This window comes from Rhipicephalus sanguineus, chromosome 8, assembly GCF_013339695.2.
Source record: "Rhipicephalus sanguineus isolate Rsan-2018 chromosome 8, BIME_Rsan_1.4, whole genome shotgun sequence".
NCBI classification, from domain to species: Eukaryota; Metazoa; Arthropoda; class Arachnida; order Ixodida; family Ixodidae; genus Rhipicephalus; species Rhipicephalus sanguineus.
Window position 1 is genome coordinate 17,082,754 of NC_051183.1, and position 14,480 is coordinate 17,097,233.

The following is a 14,480-nucleotide window of genomic DNA, read 5'->3' on the forward strand; positions in this document are numbered from 1 at the left end:
CTTGGGCAACTGGGGTGTGACAAATCAAACCAGGAGAAAGACGTTGGTTTGGGAAAAACTGCTTCTTTCGTAATCAGCAGCTAACTACCTATAAAGAGATGACAAACTCAGTACGGAATTGAGTGGCAATAGCGCGGAGGGACAGCACATTAAAAATGGAGAGGCAATCACGTCGTCGCATTCCCTCTATTTCGTTCTGTTCCTTTGCAATGTTTCCACTAAAGTCACGAGCTAACCAGCTCAAATGAGCAAGCTTGTTGAGAATTGGGGGTTTGCCTGTGAGGCCTCATCACCCACGATCCCCAAACGAGTCTCAAGCGGTTGTTTAAAGACACCAATTTCTCACTGCCTTCAAAGCCAGCTAAACGAGTCCAATGATTACGTGAGCCAAACTCTGTGGTGGTTCAAAGTGGTGGGGTATCAAGAACACTGGGATCAAAAAAAAATTCAAGGAGCCCTTGCCCTACCAGGAAAATGAGGGCAAGCGAAGCTTGGTGCGTGCGTGCCTGACGTCCTAGTGCTTTTCTTTCTATTACATTGCGCAATGCTCCCTCCTAATTGTTTCCTTCCTCCATGCCGGGAATAGGCCGTTCATCCACGTGCTCAGCAGCGCAACGCTTCTGTTGCTACAGGCAACAAGGACGGTCATGTGTTCATATCTAGACAACAATGAAATGTGGCAACGTGAAACTACAAGTCACCTCAATAAAAGATCACATTGCCGGAGTATCGGAAACGGCTGATCGCTGACAAGCCCACGATCGAGGCAGCGTCGATTATTGGAAAACCGTGCATGCAAATACGCAGGTGACCGGCGCACCTTTGAGGGCCACATTTCTGTACGCTTGCGGGCGCCGAGTTTTTCACTTGCGACACCACCGAATTCTGCGAGTTATAACAAGCTTCACTTGAAAATGAGAAGACACTAACTCGTATGGCCTTCTTTGTCTTGTTCGGTTTCACGGTTTGGCTGTGTTCCGACACAGACTCCCTCACAGCCGAATCGGACGTCGAAGGAGTGCACGCCGTACCTGTATGTGGCAAAGGTTCTCCCAGAAGTCAAGCTCCACGTCTTCCTTACAGCACAGCTGACTCAGGCCAGTGAGGGACGGGTGCTCGCTGCAGTGTTGCAGCAGCTGCGACAGCACACGCACAAATTCCTGGCGGCTGGGCTGTCGAGACAGGAAGAAATGCAACTTAGATGGGTAGCGGTTCGGGCTAGCTGGTACTGCATGATCTTTGGCATAATGACACATTGTCCCTTTCATCTTTTGTTGCTTTTCCCTGCTCTATTATGCCAAAGTTGACATACAGTGGCGATTTAGCGGTAAATGAGAGGCAAATGTGTTAGCATTGCCTTTAGTTACCTCTAACAGCTTTCCATTACCTTCATAACTAACATTAACGACGTTAGCCAACAGCACTAATATGCGAGTACAGTGCAAGCTCATGGATATGATTTTACATATGTTTTTCAGTGTAACACGTTTCCTGCTGCCCTGGTCAACATCCCACAGGAGCATTATTTTTATACGGTTACTGCAACCACATTTTAACCTGTAACTAGGTAATACGACTGCAGAAGTGGGCTTTTGTTCATATCTATAAAACTCGCAGTTTTATATTTGCACATAGTAAACTCCCATTAAGACAAATTCTCGCTTACGCTGAACAACATAGGAGGGTTTGTTTGGTTTCCCATAGACTTAATCCAAAAAAAAATCCCCAGGGTAGATGCGGGTCGAAAAAAAATTTCTGTAATGCCGTACAGCCTAGAGCCAAAGCCACACTGGCACCCGTCAGCTTTCTGTGCAAAAGCGAAGCTACAGCTCAGGTGGAACATCAAAGCTGGAACAGCCGAGGCAGTGGCAGTAACGTGTTCGGGATTTACTGTTTTCATCATGCTTGCATGGCCTTCATGGCTACTCAGAGCAAATGCTTGCGGAAACAATGTCCCAACTTGAAGAACTCACCTCGGCTTTTCCACGGAGCCCCTGACGAATTTCGCCCATCAGAGCCTCGGTGACGCACTTCTCGTACGCCGCTCTGTCCTCTGTCAGCCAGGTGTGGAACGCGGGACCCATCTGAGCGAGGGCCAACGATGCGGCATCACGAAGAGCGAGGTCGTCAACCTGGGCCCAGCAGAAGAGGATAACGCACCATATATGCATAAGTATAATCGATTCACAGAGTAATGATCGTTATTCATGACTATGATGAGACACGCAATGTCATGCTGCAACTACAGTCACTGATTTGTTCTTACTGCTCGAATGGTGTAGGTGCAGTTGTAAATCACAGCCAACACGATGCGAACATCTGGCTTCTCCTTCTGCCCCAGTACCAAGGGAGCGGCCATCTTGAATCCCTCCAGCCTTGTCTGGTAATTTGGCTCATCCGCACACCTTGGATTCCAGGAGTTCACCTGACAAAAGTTTTAAAAGTGAAGTGAAATAAAAATGCACGAAGAAAGACCACAAAAGAAATTAATGTTGCAGCATTAATGTTGCAGCATTAAGTTGTCCAAAACAAGGGAGAAAAAGATAGTTATGCAAAGCTCCAACTGACCTTGGCAATGAACGATGCCAGTTCGGTAAAGCGCGAGACACGCTCGGCCACGACACGGTAGATGTCACACAAGAGACGCCTCGACTGGTGGCTGCCAAGACTCGAGAAAAGCACGGCAGTGTACCTGAAGAAAGGAACAAAAAGAAATTGTCTTGAATGTGATTAATAACACCACAGGTGCAATAAGAGCACTAGCATGGGAGAATGTTTCTAAGGAACATATTACAACCTGTCAGTACAGCTTTACTGACACACCCTTGTGATACAAATTCTAAGATTCATCGTTTTATTCATGGATAGATCAACACTTCCCCTACATTAACTGTGTTTATTTATAATATGGAAGCATCCCACGGGTACCACACTGAACAGCACTGAACTTATTCAGGCCACTTGGGGCTTTTAGCATGTGCTTAATTCTAAGTTCGCAAGCGTTTTTGTACTTTACCCCCATCAATGAAGTCAGTACTCGAACACGTGACTTTTACAAGAGTGGGGATACATTACCAGAGCCTTCTTTTATAAAAAATAAATGTACAGTGGCCCTTTAATGCTAGCAATATGCGAGTCCCAATGGGAGTTGGTTGTCAAAGGATGTAATGGGATAGTAGAATACTGCAGTGAACTCTCACTTCTACGAACGTCGGTTCAACGAATATTTCAGAATAACGAACTTTTAGAAAATCCCCGGTGCTTTTCTTATGCATTCTATGCAAAAATCTTTCAGTTAAACGAATTTCTGAATAGTAAATATTTCAGTTGAACTACTTGAACCCCGGACTCAGGCTAATTTTTTTAATCAATTCAACGAAGTTGAAGATTATGTGCAGTATGACAGTGAGCTTCTACTTGTGCAGAACTACTATCAGATTTGAAAATTTTTTCCAGAGTTCGTCTGGAACCGGAAGAAGAGTGTGACGAGGAAGTTGTAATGGCTGAGGCAGGTTCAAATCTTGTATCTCTAGCCGACGCTGTAGGATATATTAGAAAGTTGCCAGACTTAATGTCACAGCAACAAGCTGTGCTAGAGGCAGTGCACAGAAATGTAGACTGTCTGGAGAGTTTTGTCTGTTCCCACCTCCAATATTTTTTTAACATTTCAAGTTAACGTGTGCATCGAGTTAAGAATGCTGTCACAATCAACAATACCAAACACAGCAGCACTACGCGCTGCGGGCGACCCACAAATTCCAAGAAACAATCCCTTCTCCTCTCCGTGCCTTTCGGCATTCCTCATTTCCTCAACGTTCGGCGTGACGCCAACATGTCGTCTGCTCGTCATCTACACCTGTTTGTCCGCTCGCTGAGGAGGAACACTCGGCCACAAGGAGAGATGAGCCAACGAGCGAAGGAAAGAAAGAAATGAGCGAGGGCGTCTTTCGTAACACCAAATGGGTGTAACTCCACTATCACGGCACCATTTCGAAAAACTCTCACGGTTATGTGTTCGTTGTACACTCGTGCACAACTGCAACAGAACTAAATTTCAACCTCTGGGTGGTTTAGGGGCCCTTTAAGGGCATCAGTCCAAATGAAAATTACAGAATTCTTTTCCATATAAATTGCATTTTGCACTTTTGACTCGCTAACTGCTGTTGCCTAATGCTGTTCCATATTTTAGTGAATATTCAGTTTAGTCAACTTTTAGTTCAATGAACTATTTCATTGGGTCACTTGAAGTTCACTGAAGTGAGAGTCCACTGTAGTACTGAAGCTAATATATAGCACATTTGTAAGACAAAGAAAAACACAAGGTTACAATAACCACACCTGACCTGAAAAAAATTACGTACGAATCGCGTATGCATCACATGAGCCATTCACAAAGTAAAGAAGAAAAGACAGAGGAAATGGTTAAACATTGTGGGCAACGCATTTAAACTGTCATTCACGCAGGCAAAAAAGATTGCATTTGAATGTATCGGTGTGCAGGTGGAAAGGCGTAATGCTCAAAGCACAACCTATATGGTTGATGTTTAGTAAACTGCAGTTCATTCAACCTAGGTCGATTCTCGCAGTTGACTTATCATAATGAACTAACAAAGTCTGAAGTAGTCTTATTAGTAGAGCTGTGCGAATAGCAAAATTTTGGGTGCGAAGCGAATTCGAATAATAAAGATTGAGTGCGAATCGAATCGAATAACTTTAGAATATTTCTCAAACATTTTTTGAATAATTCGAAGTGAAATTACAGAAAAAGTTGCAGAGAATCCCTATGCATGTTCTTGTGAGATAGCAACATGAAAGTGTTTCTTTTTGCTAGGTTATGAAGCGCTGGCAGGGTCATGTTTCATAGTTGTCTTATCAAGAATGAGGCAATGTAGAGGCCGAATCGTATTTATGTACATGATTTAGTGCAACCAAAGTGTTGCCGACAACACTTTACACGTGATAGGCAAAGATGCCATTTCCTCAGCCTCTCCTCTTTCAACTTCTGTGGAAGCCCAACTGATGTGGCGGACAAGGGTGTGCTCCCTTCAAGTCCAGAGTTCCAAATCTGCCTCGTAGACGTCGATATATAAGAAAATGAAATTTTGGATGCTAAAAAGCTTCGGCGTCCAATTTTTCGGACTTCCTGCCCAAATTTCAGGTCCAAAACAGCATTAATTGAGCCCCCACCTCTGCCACATCTTTCATCTCCATGTTGGAACCAGCATTTTCCTGAGTTAACACATTTGCGACCGTAGCGGAGCTTGAAAGCAAGCTTTGCCGCAATACCAGGGTGTGATGAGGTGGAGCCATATTGAAAAATCTAGGAACCACTTCCAATCGGACGTTGACAGTCTCTTGGCTAAGTTCGACCGAAACGGAGCTTGAAAGGCAGCTTTGCCGCAATACGGGGGTGTGATGAGGTGAAGCATATTGAAAATCTAGGGACCACTTCCAATCGGACGTTGACTGTCTCTTGGCAAAGTTCGACCGTAACGGAGCTGGAAAGGCAGCTTTGCTGCAATACAAGAATGTAATGAGGTGAAGCATACTGAAAATCTGAAGGGGTCACATTCAATGGGACGTTGCCTGTATTTGTTTTTGGGAAGTTTGAATAGTTCGAATAGTAAAATTCCAGTGCGAATCGAATCGAATAGCAAACACTATTCGAAAAATATTCGAAATTTCGAATATTCGCACACCCCTGCTTATTACAAATGTAAAGATCTGATGGCATACCCCAACAGTTGGTCCGGATTGTCTGCAATCTTAGCCAAGTTGAGGACAGTCGCCAATTTTTGCTGGTCAGAATCCTGAAAAAAGAAAAAAACAACAAAGGCTCGATGATTACGTCCATGAATAACAGTTCCGTGTGTCCAGATTGCTCGACTTCATTGTTACATCACAGCAGCAAAAATGCAAATGCAATATTTTAGGGTTTTTTTTTTTCCTTAAAGGCCAACTCCGGCGATTTTTCAAGGTCGATGGATCTCAGTGAAATTCGCTGGGTACGTTCCTTTGCACGTTTCTGTCATTTATGCCAAATTACAGGCTTGAGACATGCGCAGATTGTTTGCAAATGAATTTTAAAGATTGTCTGCAAACGCCCTCCTGGCTTCCCACAATTATTGGCAACATTGCGTCTGTGACGTCAGTATTGGGAAGGCGGCGGAAGTGACGCAGCCGAGGGCACCGCTAACTTCGGCGCTTCGGCCGCTACAGCGAGCGTCTGCTGTCCACAAGGCGACAGACAGCGCTGGTTTGGCCGGCGCTTCGCTGGTCGTCCCGGCTGTCACAGTTTTCATACTCCGCGCCGGCGTGACCGGCATGCCTTGCACGACTTCCGGTTCGTTCGTAACAACGTCTACGTCATACGTAGACAGTACACTCGGTTGGGTTTCGGTTTCGGTGTTGCGCTTTTTTGCTTATTTAAAATTATTCTCCAATTTGCCGAGTATTTCTGCTATCGGGCCCGTAACAGGAGCGTCTCAGGAACATAAAAGCACCATTATTTTGACATGGCCAAAAAATCGCCGGAGTTGGCCTTTAACCCTTTGAGGGTTTTCGCCGTACATGTACGACATGCCTGTATGTTTAAAACGTGTGCCTTTTTCGATAATTTTTCTTGCTTGGCATGTGCTGCCAGACATCGGAAATGCGTGGAATTTTTTTTCATGCGCCTATGTCTCTCCGTTGTTTTTTTTCTTTGCAAAGTGGTGCGCCAGCTTTCGCTTGCTCATCCGAGAGCACGCACGCGCGGTTCAGCTGGTTTCGCGTGCCTTTTTCAATCATTTCTCTTGCTTGGCATGTGCTGTCACACTTCGGGAAAATGTGGAATTTTTTTTTCATGCGCTGATGTCTCTCTGTTGTTGTTTTTTTTCTTTGCAAAGCGCGTGCCAGCTTTCCCTTGAGCATTCGAGCGCATGCGCGGTGTGGCTGGTTGCAGTTTCGTCCTTCGGGTGGTTATCACATCTCGCGCCCCCAAAGCTGATGGCTGTCTGATTCTTAATCTCTTCAAGGGGTGACCGTTCGTTACTCTCTCGTTTGTTGCTCCCCGGAGCACAATTACATCTGTTTTTGTACGGTGCTAAATTACACAAACGATGCCGCCATGGTTGCGTTTCCTGTTTTGGGGACTCAGAAAAACTAACTGCGTCTCGTTGGGCATAAGAGGAAGGATTACTATAGCTTTTTCACTCGTTTTGCTTTCCGGACAGGCGCACAACCATACAGTTTTCTCCCGTGTGCTCACTCACGCAGTTCGCTTACACTCTGGGGGGTGCATGCCAGTTGCTCTGCTGCTAGTGAGTCGAGCGGCGATTCTTCGGATGTCGACTATTGCCCAAGTGCATTTTACTATTTCTGTATGTCTGTGAGCTATGTTTAATGCAACGCATAATTTTTATTTATAAAAAATTGTATAAGTGTTTTGTTAAGGATTTTGCTTAATGTTACTACAAATAAACCATGTGTAACAACAAATATGATTTTTTTGTCACTTTACAGTTACGCAAAAAAATTTTGGACGATTTTTTTCTGAAATAAAATCGTCTTAAGAATTTAATTCAGCAATAAAAAATTACACATTTTTGGAGTGCATGTCACGAGAAAATTCGGCCCTCAAAGGGTTAAATTACCTGAGCTTGGCTTCGGAGCTTCTTGAATCCAACGACGAAGAGCTTTGCCAACTCTGCACACTGTTGCGAGTTCGTCAACAGTCCACTTACTCTGAAAGGAGCATAAATTAAGTACACTTGTTATCAGTCTAAGCTGGTAACTTGTGCTTATAATCGTTCAACACGACAGACTTTGTGTGTGTTGTCAGATTTTTTCATCAAATATGAATTGCTGATAATGAAGAACGCACCTCAGATGGTGCCATTCGACAACTGCTTTGCAGTGCCACCACTGTATTGACATGTCAATACAGTTCATTATTTCTACAATTTACAATAACAATATCTTGAAAGATGCAACTTAAGGCACGCAGCTGTCAACAGTCTGACGCCGTCGTATAATTTAACAATGTTTGAAGACCCCAGAATGGAAGCTACAGTCGCCGACCGATAAATCGGACACCGATAATTCGGACATGCTCGGTAATTCGGACAGTCGCGCGGCACTGCCAATGATCCCATAGAAGTAATGTGTAAAGACGACCAATATTTCGGAAAGCTGCGAGAATCTACATTCAATAATCCGGACCCTGTCCGAGACTGTCGCGCACGCCGAATCGCCAGTCATTATCTCCTCCGGCACCCTTACCGTACAAAGTATGGCCTCAGAGATCAGTAATAATAATATCTGGGGTTTAACGTCCCAAAACCACGATATGATTATGAGAGACGCCGTAGTTGAGGGCTCCGGAAATTTCCCTCAGAGATCAAAACGAAAGCTAATTGGTGATCTATAAGGCTTTATTTCGATCGCTACTTTGTGCCTCAGAGATTTGTGATTGGAAATGCCGATCTTGGAGGCATTGGTCCACTGTGGGAAATCGTATCGACATCGCGAACATCCTACATTCCAGTTCCTGTATCCCCGCCAATCCCCGCGCTGTGCTGCTATCGCCGCCATTTTGTCGAATGCGTCTGCGGTAAAGCGTTTTGCGCGCGCGTTCATTTTGATCTTGAGACTTGCTTTATCTTACGCTCTGCTGTATCAAAAGATCTGAGTTAAATGGCGCCAACGGTGCCCTCACAGCCAGCGCCGACGACAACGAAACACGGCAGATACAGTCAATGCTGATTTTTCGGACGCCCGATTTTCCGGACATGCTCGAAAATTCGGACGCTTTCGCGGCACCGTCACCAGCCCCATAGACGTCAATGGTCAAGAACGTCGGAAATTTCGGACGCTAGAACTCTTCGGCGTCCGATTTTTTGGACTTTCTGCCCAAATTTCAGGTCCGAAAGGCAATAATTGAAGCCCTCACCTCTGCCGCGTCTATCATCTCGTAGGTTTGAACCAGCGCTTTCGCGAGTCGACCTGTCTACGACAGTAGCAGAGTCCGAAAGTCAGTTTTGTCGTGATGCCGAAGTGTTATGGGGTGAAGCGGACCGGAAATTCAAAGGGGCCGCTATCACGGCGCCGTGCGGCGATGTCTTTGCGGATAAGCAGTGGAAATGCACGGAGGCGTGATGGCGGCAGGTGGCAAACGCGCCAGTACGGCTCAATCGCTGACAAGCCTTACGATAAGCATCTTCAGTCAACTGCTCGATAGTGCATGTGCCCTGGGGCAGTTGCATGTGTAGTGCACGCATTTAATAGGCGAGAACCCTAACACGCCACGCCACCATTCATGCTGCCTCTTTGTGCGACCGCTAAGTGCGCCGCACAGACGCGTTGCCTTCACGAACGAAACCAGCTCGTCATCTTACAGCGATCACATCACGCTGGCGGAGATACAGGCGGACTTGTTTGCACGTAAGCGGAAGTGCGGGCAGCAACGCATTGACAACTTTTTTCGGCCACCGGGACCCTAAAGTGTCAATAAAAGTATTTTTTTCTGACGCATTCGTTTTTCGGACATTCGATAATTCGGACTTATTTACGTTCCCCATGGAGTCCAAATTATCGGTCGTCGACTGTATTTGGTGCCATTGTGAAGTGGCATAAAATCTTAGTTCAGGCCAACTGGTAATCCGTACCTCTTCAAGTTATGATGTTATCGATCGCCAACCAGCCCAAACCAACGCTTCACCAAGTTGTAGTACCCATGCCTGCCAGTTTGCATGTTGCAATGTCCTTAAAATGTACGCTAAAAATCCAAGTTTTAAAAGGTGTAACGGACATGCGGTTAAAAAAATAACATCTAGTCTTAGTAGGGTAAAAAGTAGAGCTGTGCGAATAGCAAAATTTTGGGTGCGAAGCGAATTCGAATAATAAAGATTGAGTGCGAATCGAATCGAATAATTTCGAATAATTTTCGAATATTTCTCAAACGTTTTTCGAATAATTCGAAGTGAAATTACAGAAAAAGTTGCAGAGAATCTCTAAGTATGTTCTTGTGAGATCGCAACATGAAAGTGTTTCTTTTCGCTAGGTTGATGAAGTGCTTGTGGGGTCATATTTCATAGTTGTCGTTCTTATCAAGAGTGAGGCAATGTAGAGGCCGAATTGTATCTATGTACATGATTTGGTGCAACCAAAGTGTTGCCGACAACACTTTACACGTGATAGGCAGAGATGCCATTTCCTCAGCCTCTCCTCCTCTTTCAACTGCTGTGGAAGGCCAACTGATGTGGTGGACAAGGGTGTGCTCCCTTCAAGTCCGGAGTGCCAAATCTGCCTTGTAGACGTCGATATATAAGAACATCTGAAATTTTGGATGCTAAAAAACTTCGGCGTCCGATTTTTCGGACTTCCTGCCCAAATTTCAAGTCCAAAACAGCATTAATTGAGCCCCCAACTCTGCCACATCTTTCATCTCCATGTTGGAAGCAGCGTTTTCTTGAGTTAATACATTTGCGACCGTAGCGGAGCTCTAAAGGTAGCTTTGCCGCAATACGGGGGTGTGATGAGGTGAAGCATATTGAAAATCTAGGGACCACTTCCAAACCGACGTTGACTGTCTTTTGGCTAAGTTCGACCGTAACGGACCTTGAAAGGCAGCTTTGCCGCAATACGGGGGTGTGAGGAGGTGAAGCATATTGAAAATCTAGGGACCACTTCCAATCAGACGTTGACTGGCTCTTGCCTAAGTTCGACTGTAACGGAGCTTGAAAGGCAGCTTTGCCGCAATACGAGAGTGTAATGAGGTGAAGCATATTAAAAATCTGAAGGGGTCACTTTTAACCGGACGTTGACTGCATTTGTCTTTGGGAAGTTCGAATAGTTCGAATAGTAAAATTTCAGTGCGAATCGAATCGAATAGCAAACACTATTCGAAAAATATTCGAAATTTCGAATATTCGCACACCCCTAGTAAAAAGTTGACCTAGCTGTTAAGAATTTATCATAAAAGAGGGTAAGGCTTGCACTCTTTAGATTCTTTTGCGATAAACAATTAGTCCCAGCTTGGCAATAGAAACTATGGCAAGAGATCTATAGATTAAGTGCAACTGCGCTAGTCCAAGGCACTCAAAGTGGCCAGCACTTGCCTCAGCAGGATGTTCAGCTCAACTGGAGACAAGGGCTTCTGCGTCTTCACGGCGCTTTCCACAACGGCCTTCAGCCTGTGCAGTATGTGAGGAACGTAAGGCAACATCAGCAGCGCCCCATAACTGTGCTCCCCGTCCGGTTGTTCTGTAGCAAAAAAGAAATAGACGTCAACCAAAAAAGATGGTCAGCCAGGAAAAACTCGATCTATGTATACCCTTGCAATTTTTAACAGTATCACGGGAGTACTGAACGCAGAATATGGTAGCGCCTAATATTCTCGACAGGTAACGAGATCTGCCGACGACGCGCAAGCGCACAAAGCACACTGAACTACGAGCACCTTCTGCTACGCTGTTTGGATAACAAGAGCATGTGCATTATTAACCGCAAAAATTTTCATGTTTCAATCCGTGAGTATTGGACATGCGAGAGCACATGGAAGCTGACACATATTACGACACAGACAATATTTGCTTTTTACATCTTCGTTCAACATTGCCATTGTCGGTGAAGCCGCTGGCCTAGGCAGTTTCAGAGCATTTTCCAAAGCAGGCCAAAATTATTTTCAGAGAAGTAAAAGCAGGCTCTTGCAGCAAATGTCTTTGAAAGCAAAGGTGAAACTATCAAAACTGCAAACTGCAAACTACAAATGTAGCATTCATAATGGACAAATGATAAGAGAGAAAATGTGATAGACAAATGGTAGCGATAACAGGCCTAGCCAAGGGAAGGAAGAAAATAGAAGAGGGAATAAAACCCTGGCTACACCACTGGTGGAAGCTGACACATATATAGTGGAAGCTGACACAAATGTTCAAGAGTAATTTAAATATAAATGTAAAATATGCGGTTCTTTCTCAAGTTATTTATTAGCAAACAGTCTAACCCTCACCAAAAATTGCTGTTGGGGAAATTCATTCATGGTCGACAAGGGAGGCCACCAAGGAAACCAATGGCAAAGGTGAGTGTCAGTACCCCCTGAAAGGGGTACTGACCCCAATTTTTGAAGGAGTTTACTCTGCCATACAAATTTCCTGAATACAGAGACGGCTCTGAGCAAGTGTGAAGTTTGTAAATGAAGATATTCTATTTTGCCATTAAAGTTGATCTTCACATAGTGCATCTACTGACATTGACACTGACATGACATTGATATGTCAGGGTGCAGTATCAGTTCAGGTGACTTCACGCACCAGTATGGCTAGATGTGAAGACGTCTGATACCAAAACATTCAAAATGGCCGCTTATGCACCCCCAACAGAGCCACGGAGTGGAGCAGCTGTGAAAACGTCACAATATCAAGCACAAGCACGTGACGAGAAACTCGCACTGTGTCGCAACATCAGGGTACAGTAGGAACCGAAACTAGCTTTTAAAAAAATATTGTAATCCATTTCACAGGGTGCACTCACACTTTCCAGTACATTTTCAAGGCTCTTAAGGGCTTGGGTGCTCATTTGACACACACACACAAAAAAAAGATGACAAATGGAAATCTTCATGTCAATACCCCCTGAAAATGGCAGATGCGTCACTCACCGGGCAAGCCAGCAGTAGAGCGCCGCGCTTCAACGTCGAAGCAGTGAGACACCACCAGCGGTGGCGCTCGCTTGCCACCTTCCATATCATCGTCGTCGTCACCACCTTCACGGAGCGTCAAAATGTTGTCGATGATCGTGAGGAGCACCTTGAGGATGGACGGCGAGATGTCCATGTTGCTCAGCAGCGAAGCGAGGCACGGCAGCGGAGACAGGCTCGGGTCGTCGGCCTTGTACTTGGCAAACAACATAAAGTACCTGTCGAAGAAAGCAACAAGAAAGATTGCTTCCCAAAACAGCTCTTAAAAAGGAAAGTAAAAAGAAGCAGCACTAATTAAGCTCATAGACAGATGAAGTACAATAAAACCACAATACGAATGATACAGACATAACAGATTAATCAGATACTTTAATAAAACTAGGGGTCTTTTATTAATGAACTCAAACCTCGATATAACGAACACAGATATAACGAATTATCGGTTATAACGAAGTAAAGGAAGAATAGTCTTGTTGTAGATACAGTGTTACAAATAAATGTTTATAACAAATTCTCGGATATAACAAAGTTATTTTCATGGCAGATGTGACTTTGTTATGAGTAGGGATGGGCGAATATTCGGCCGTTTCGAATATTCGAACGAATATTAAAGTATTCGAATTCGCTTCGATACGAATTTAGATTATTCGAAATTTCGAAGTATTCGAAATCAATGAATATATGTATATATTTGATCACACATAACTCCCTGTAAAGGTGGTTTCACTGCAGCGTCTGGTTGCTGTGCCGTGAAACCACCTATCCAGAGAAAACCTACACTGCCGCGAAGCCACACTTCAAGGTTAAATGTACATTTTTTTATGTTTAAAACGTGTTATATGGGTTTATATGCGCTAAGTCTAGTAATTTTTAAATTGTAACGTATTGTACCACTTATAACTTGCACCCTACTGCTATTCAAGGTTTCTTCCACTTCATTTCAAACAAAAAAGTGACATTCACTCATACCTATACTCGCGGACAACATTTCTTGGCAATGAAGGGAAGGCTAGAGAGCCGAACTACGCGTGTGCTACCGCTGAAGATTATAGTCCCACAATTGCGTCCGTGGTTTCTGCGTGAGAATAAAAAAAGAACAACATTACATTATTTTCTACGGGGCGCTGTTTGAAAAGAGGGTCAGCGCGCACCAAGGAGATATTTATATTTTTCTTGCTTTATGCAACGTCATTTCGCGTTTTTGAACCTGTGAAAACGTCGCACCTTTTACGTGCACCTCACAGTCAAAATGGCGTCTTCGTCTTCAGGTGAGCGCTCGTCACCCTCCAGCTTTTCCGGCGACAGGCCGAGGGAGCTTGTGACGAATTTCACTAACAAATCGCTGTGTAAGCCTGTGACGGCCGCTCGAATAATCACAGGAGGCCGTCACAGGAGGTACGGAAGGTTCACAAACCAAAAATAGATTCAAAACGCGCGCCGAACCGGACTACTTCGCGGAGCAGCAGATGTGCAGTAGCTCCGCCCCCGTAGCCTTTCCTTCATTGCCAAGAAAAGTTGTCCGCGAGTATAGTTCCAATTCTTAAAAATATTGTGCAAGGGCCATGACGAAAATGCTCATTTTTCTTAATATGTGGTGAGTACTATTCGAACTATTCGATTCAAAGTTATTCGACCAAATCACTATTCGCTTCGTATTCGCTTCGAACCTCAAATTTACTATTCACCCATCCCTAGGTGTGAGTGTATGCAATATTACAAATAAACGGTTATAACGAATTTTCTGATATAACGAAGTTATTTTCATGGCAGATGTGACTGTTATGATGAGGTTTGAGTGTAA

At 44.4% G+C, this 14,480-nt stretch overlaps 1 protein-coding gene across 1 annotated transcript in view; it reads right to left on the reverse strand.

Annotated features, from left to right (window-relative positions):
• The window catches only part of LOC119401468 (small subunit processome component 20 homolog), a 113,071-nt gene that overhangs the window by 69,159 nt on the left and 29,432 nt on the right, over nt 1-14,480 (reverse strand). The window contains exons 30-37 of the mRNA XM_037668299.2: nt 12,641-12,897; nt 11,100-11,244; nt 7,635-7,725; nt 5,737-5,810; nt 2,569-2,692; nt 2,267-2,425; nt 1,974-2,132; nt 1,032-1,172 (exon numbers count right to left, since the gene is read on the reverse strand). Of these exons, the coding sequence (XP_037524227.1) occupies nt 1,032-1,172; nt 1,974-2,132; nt 2,267-2,425; nt 2,569-2,692; nt 5,737-5,810; nt 7,635-7,725; nt 11,100-11,244; nt 12,641-12,897 (1,150 nt within the window). The remainder of the gene's footprint in view (nt 1-1,031; nt 1,173-1,973; nt 2,133-2,266; nt 2,426-2,568; nt 2,693-5,736; nt 5,811-7,634; nt 7,726-11,099; nt 11,245-12,640; nt 12,898-14,480) is intronic.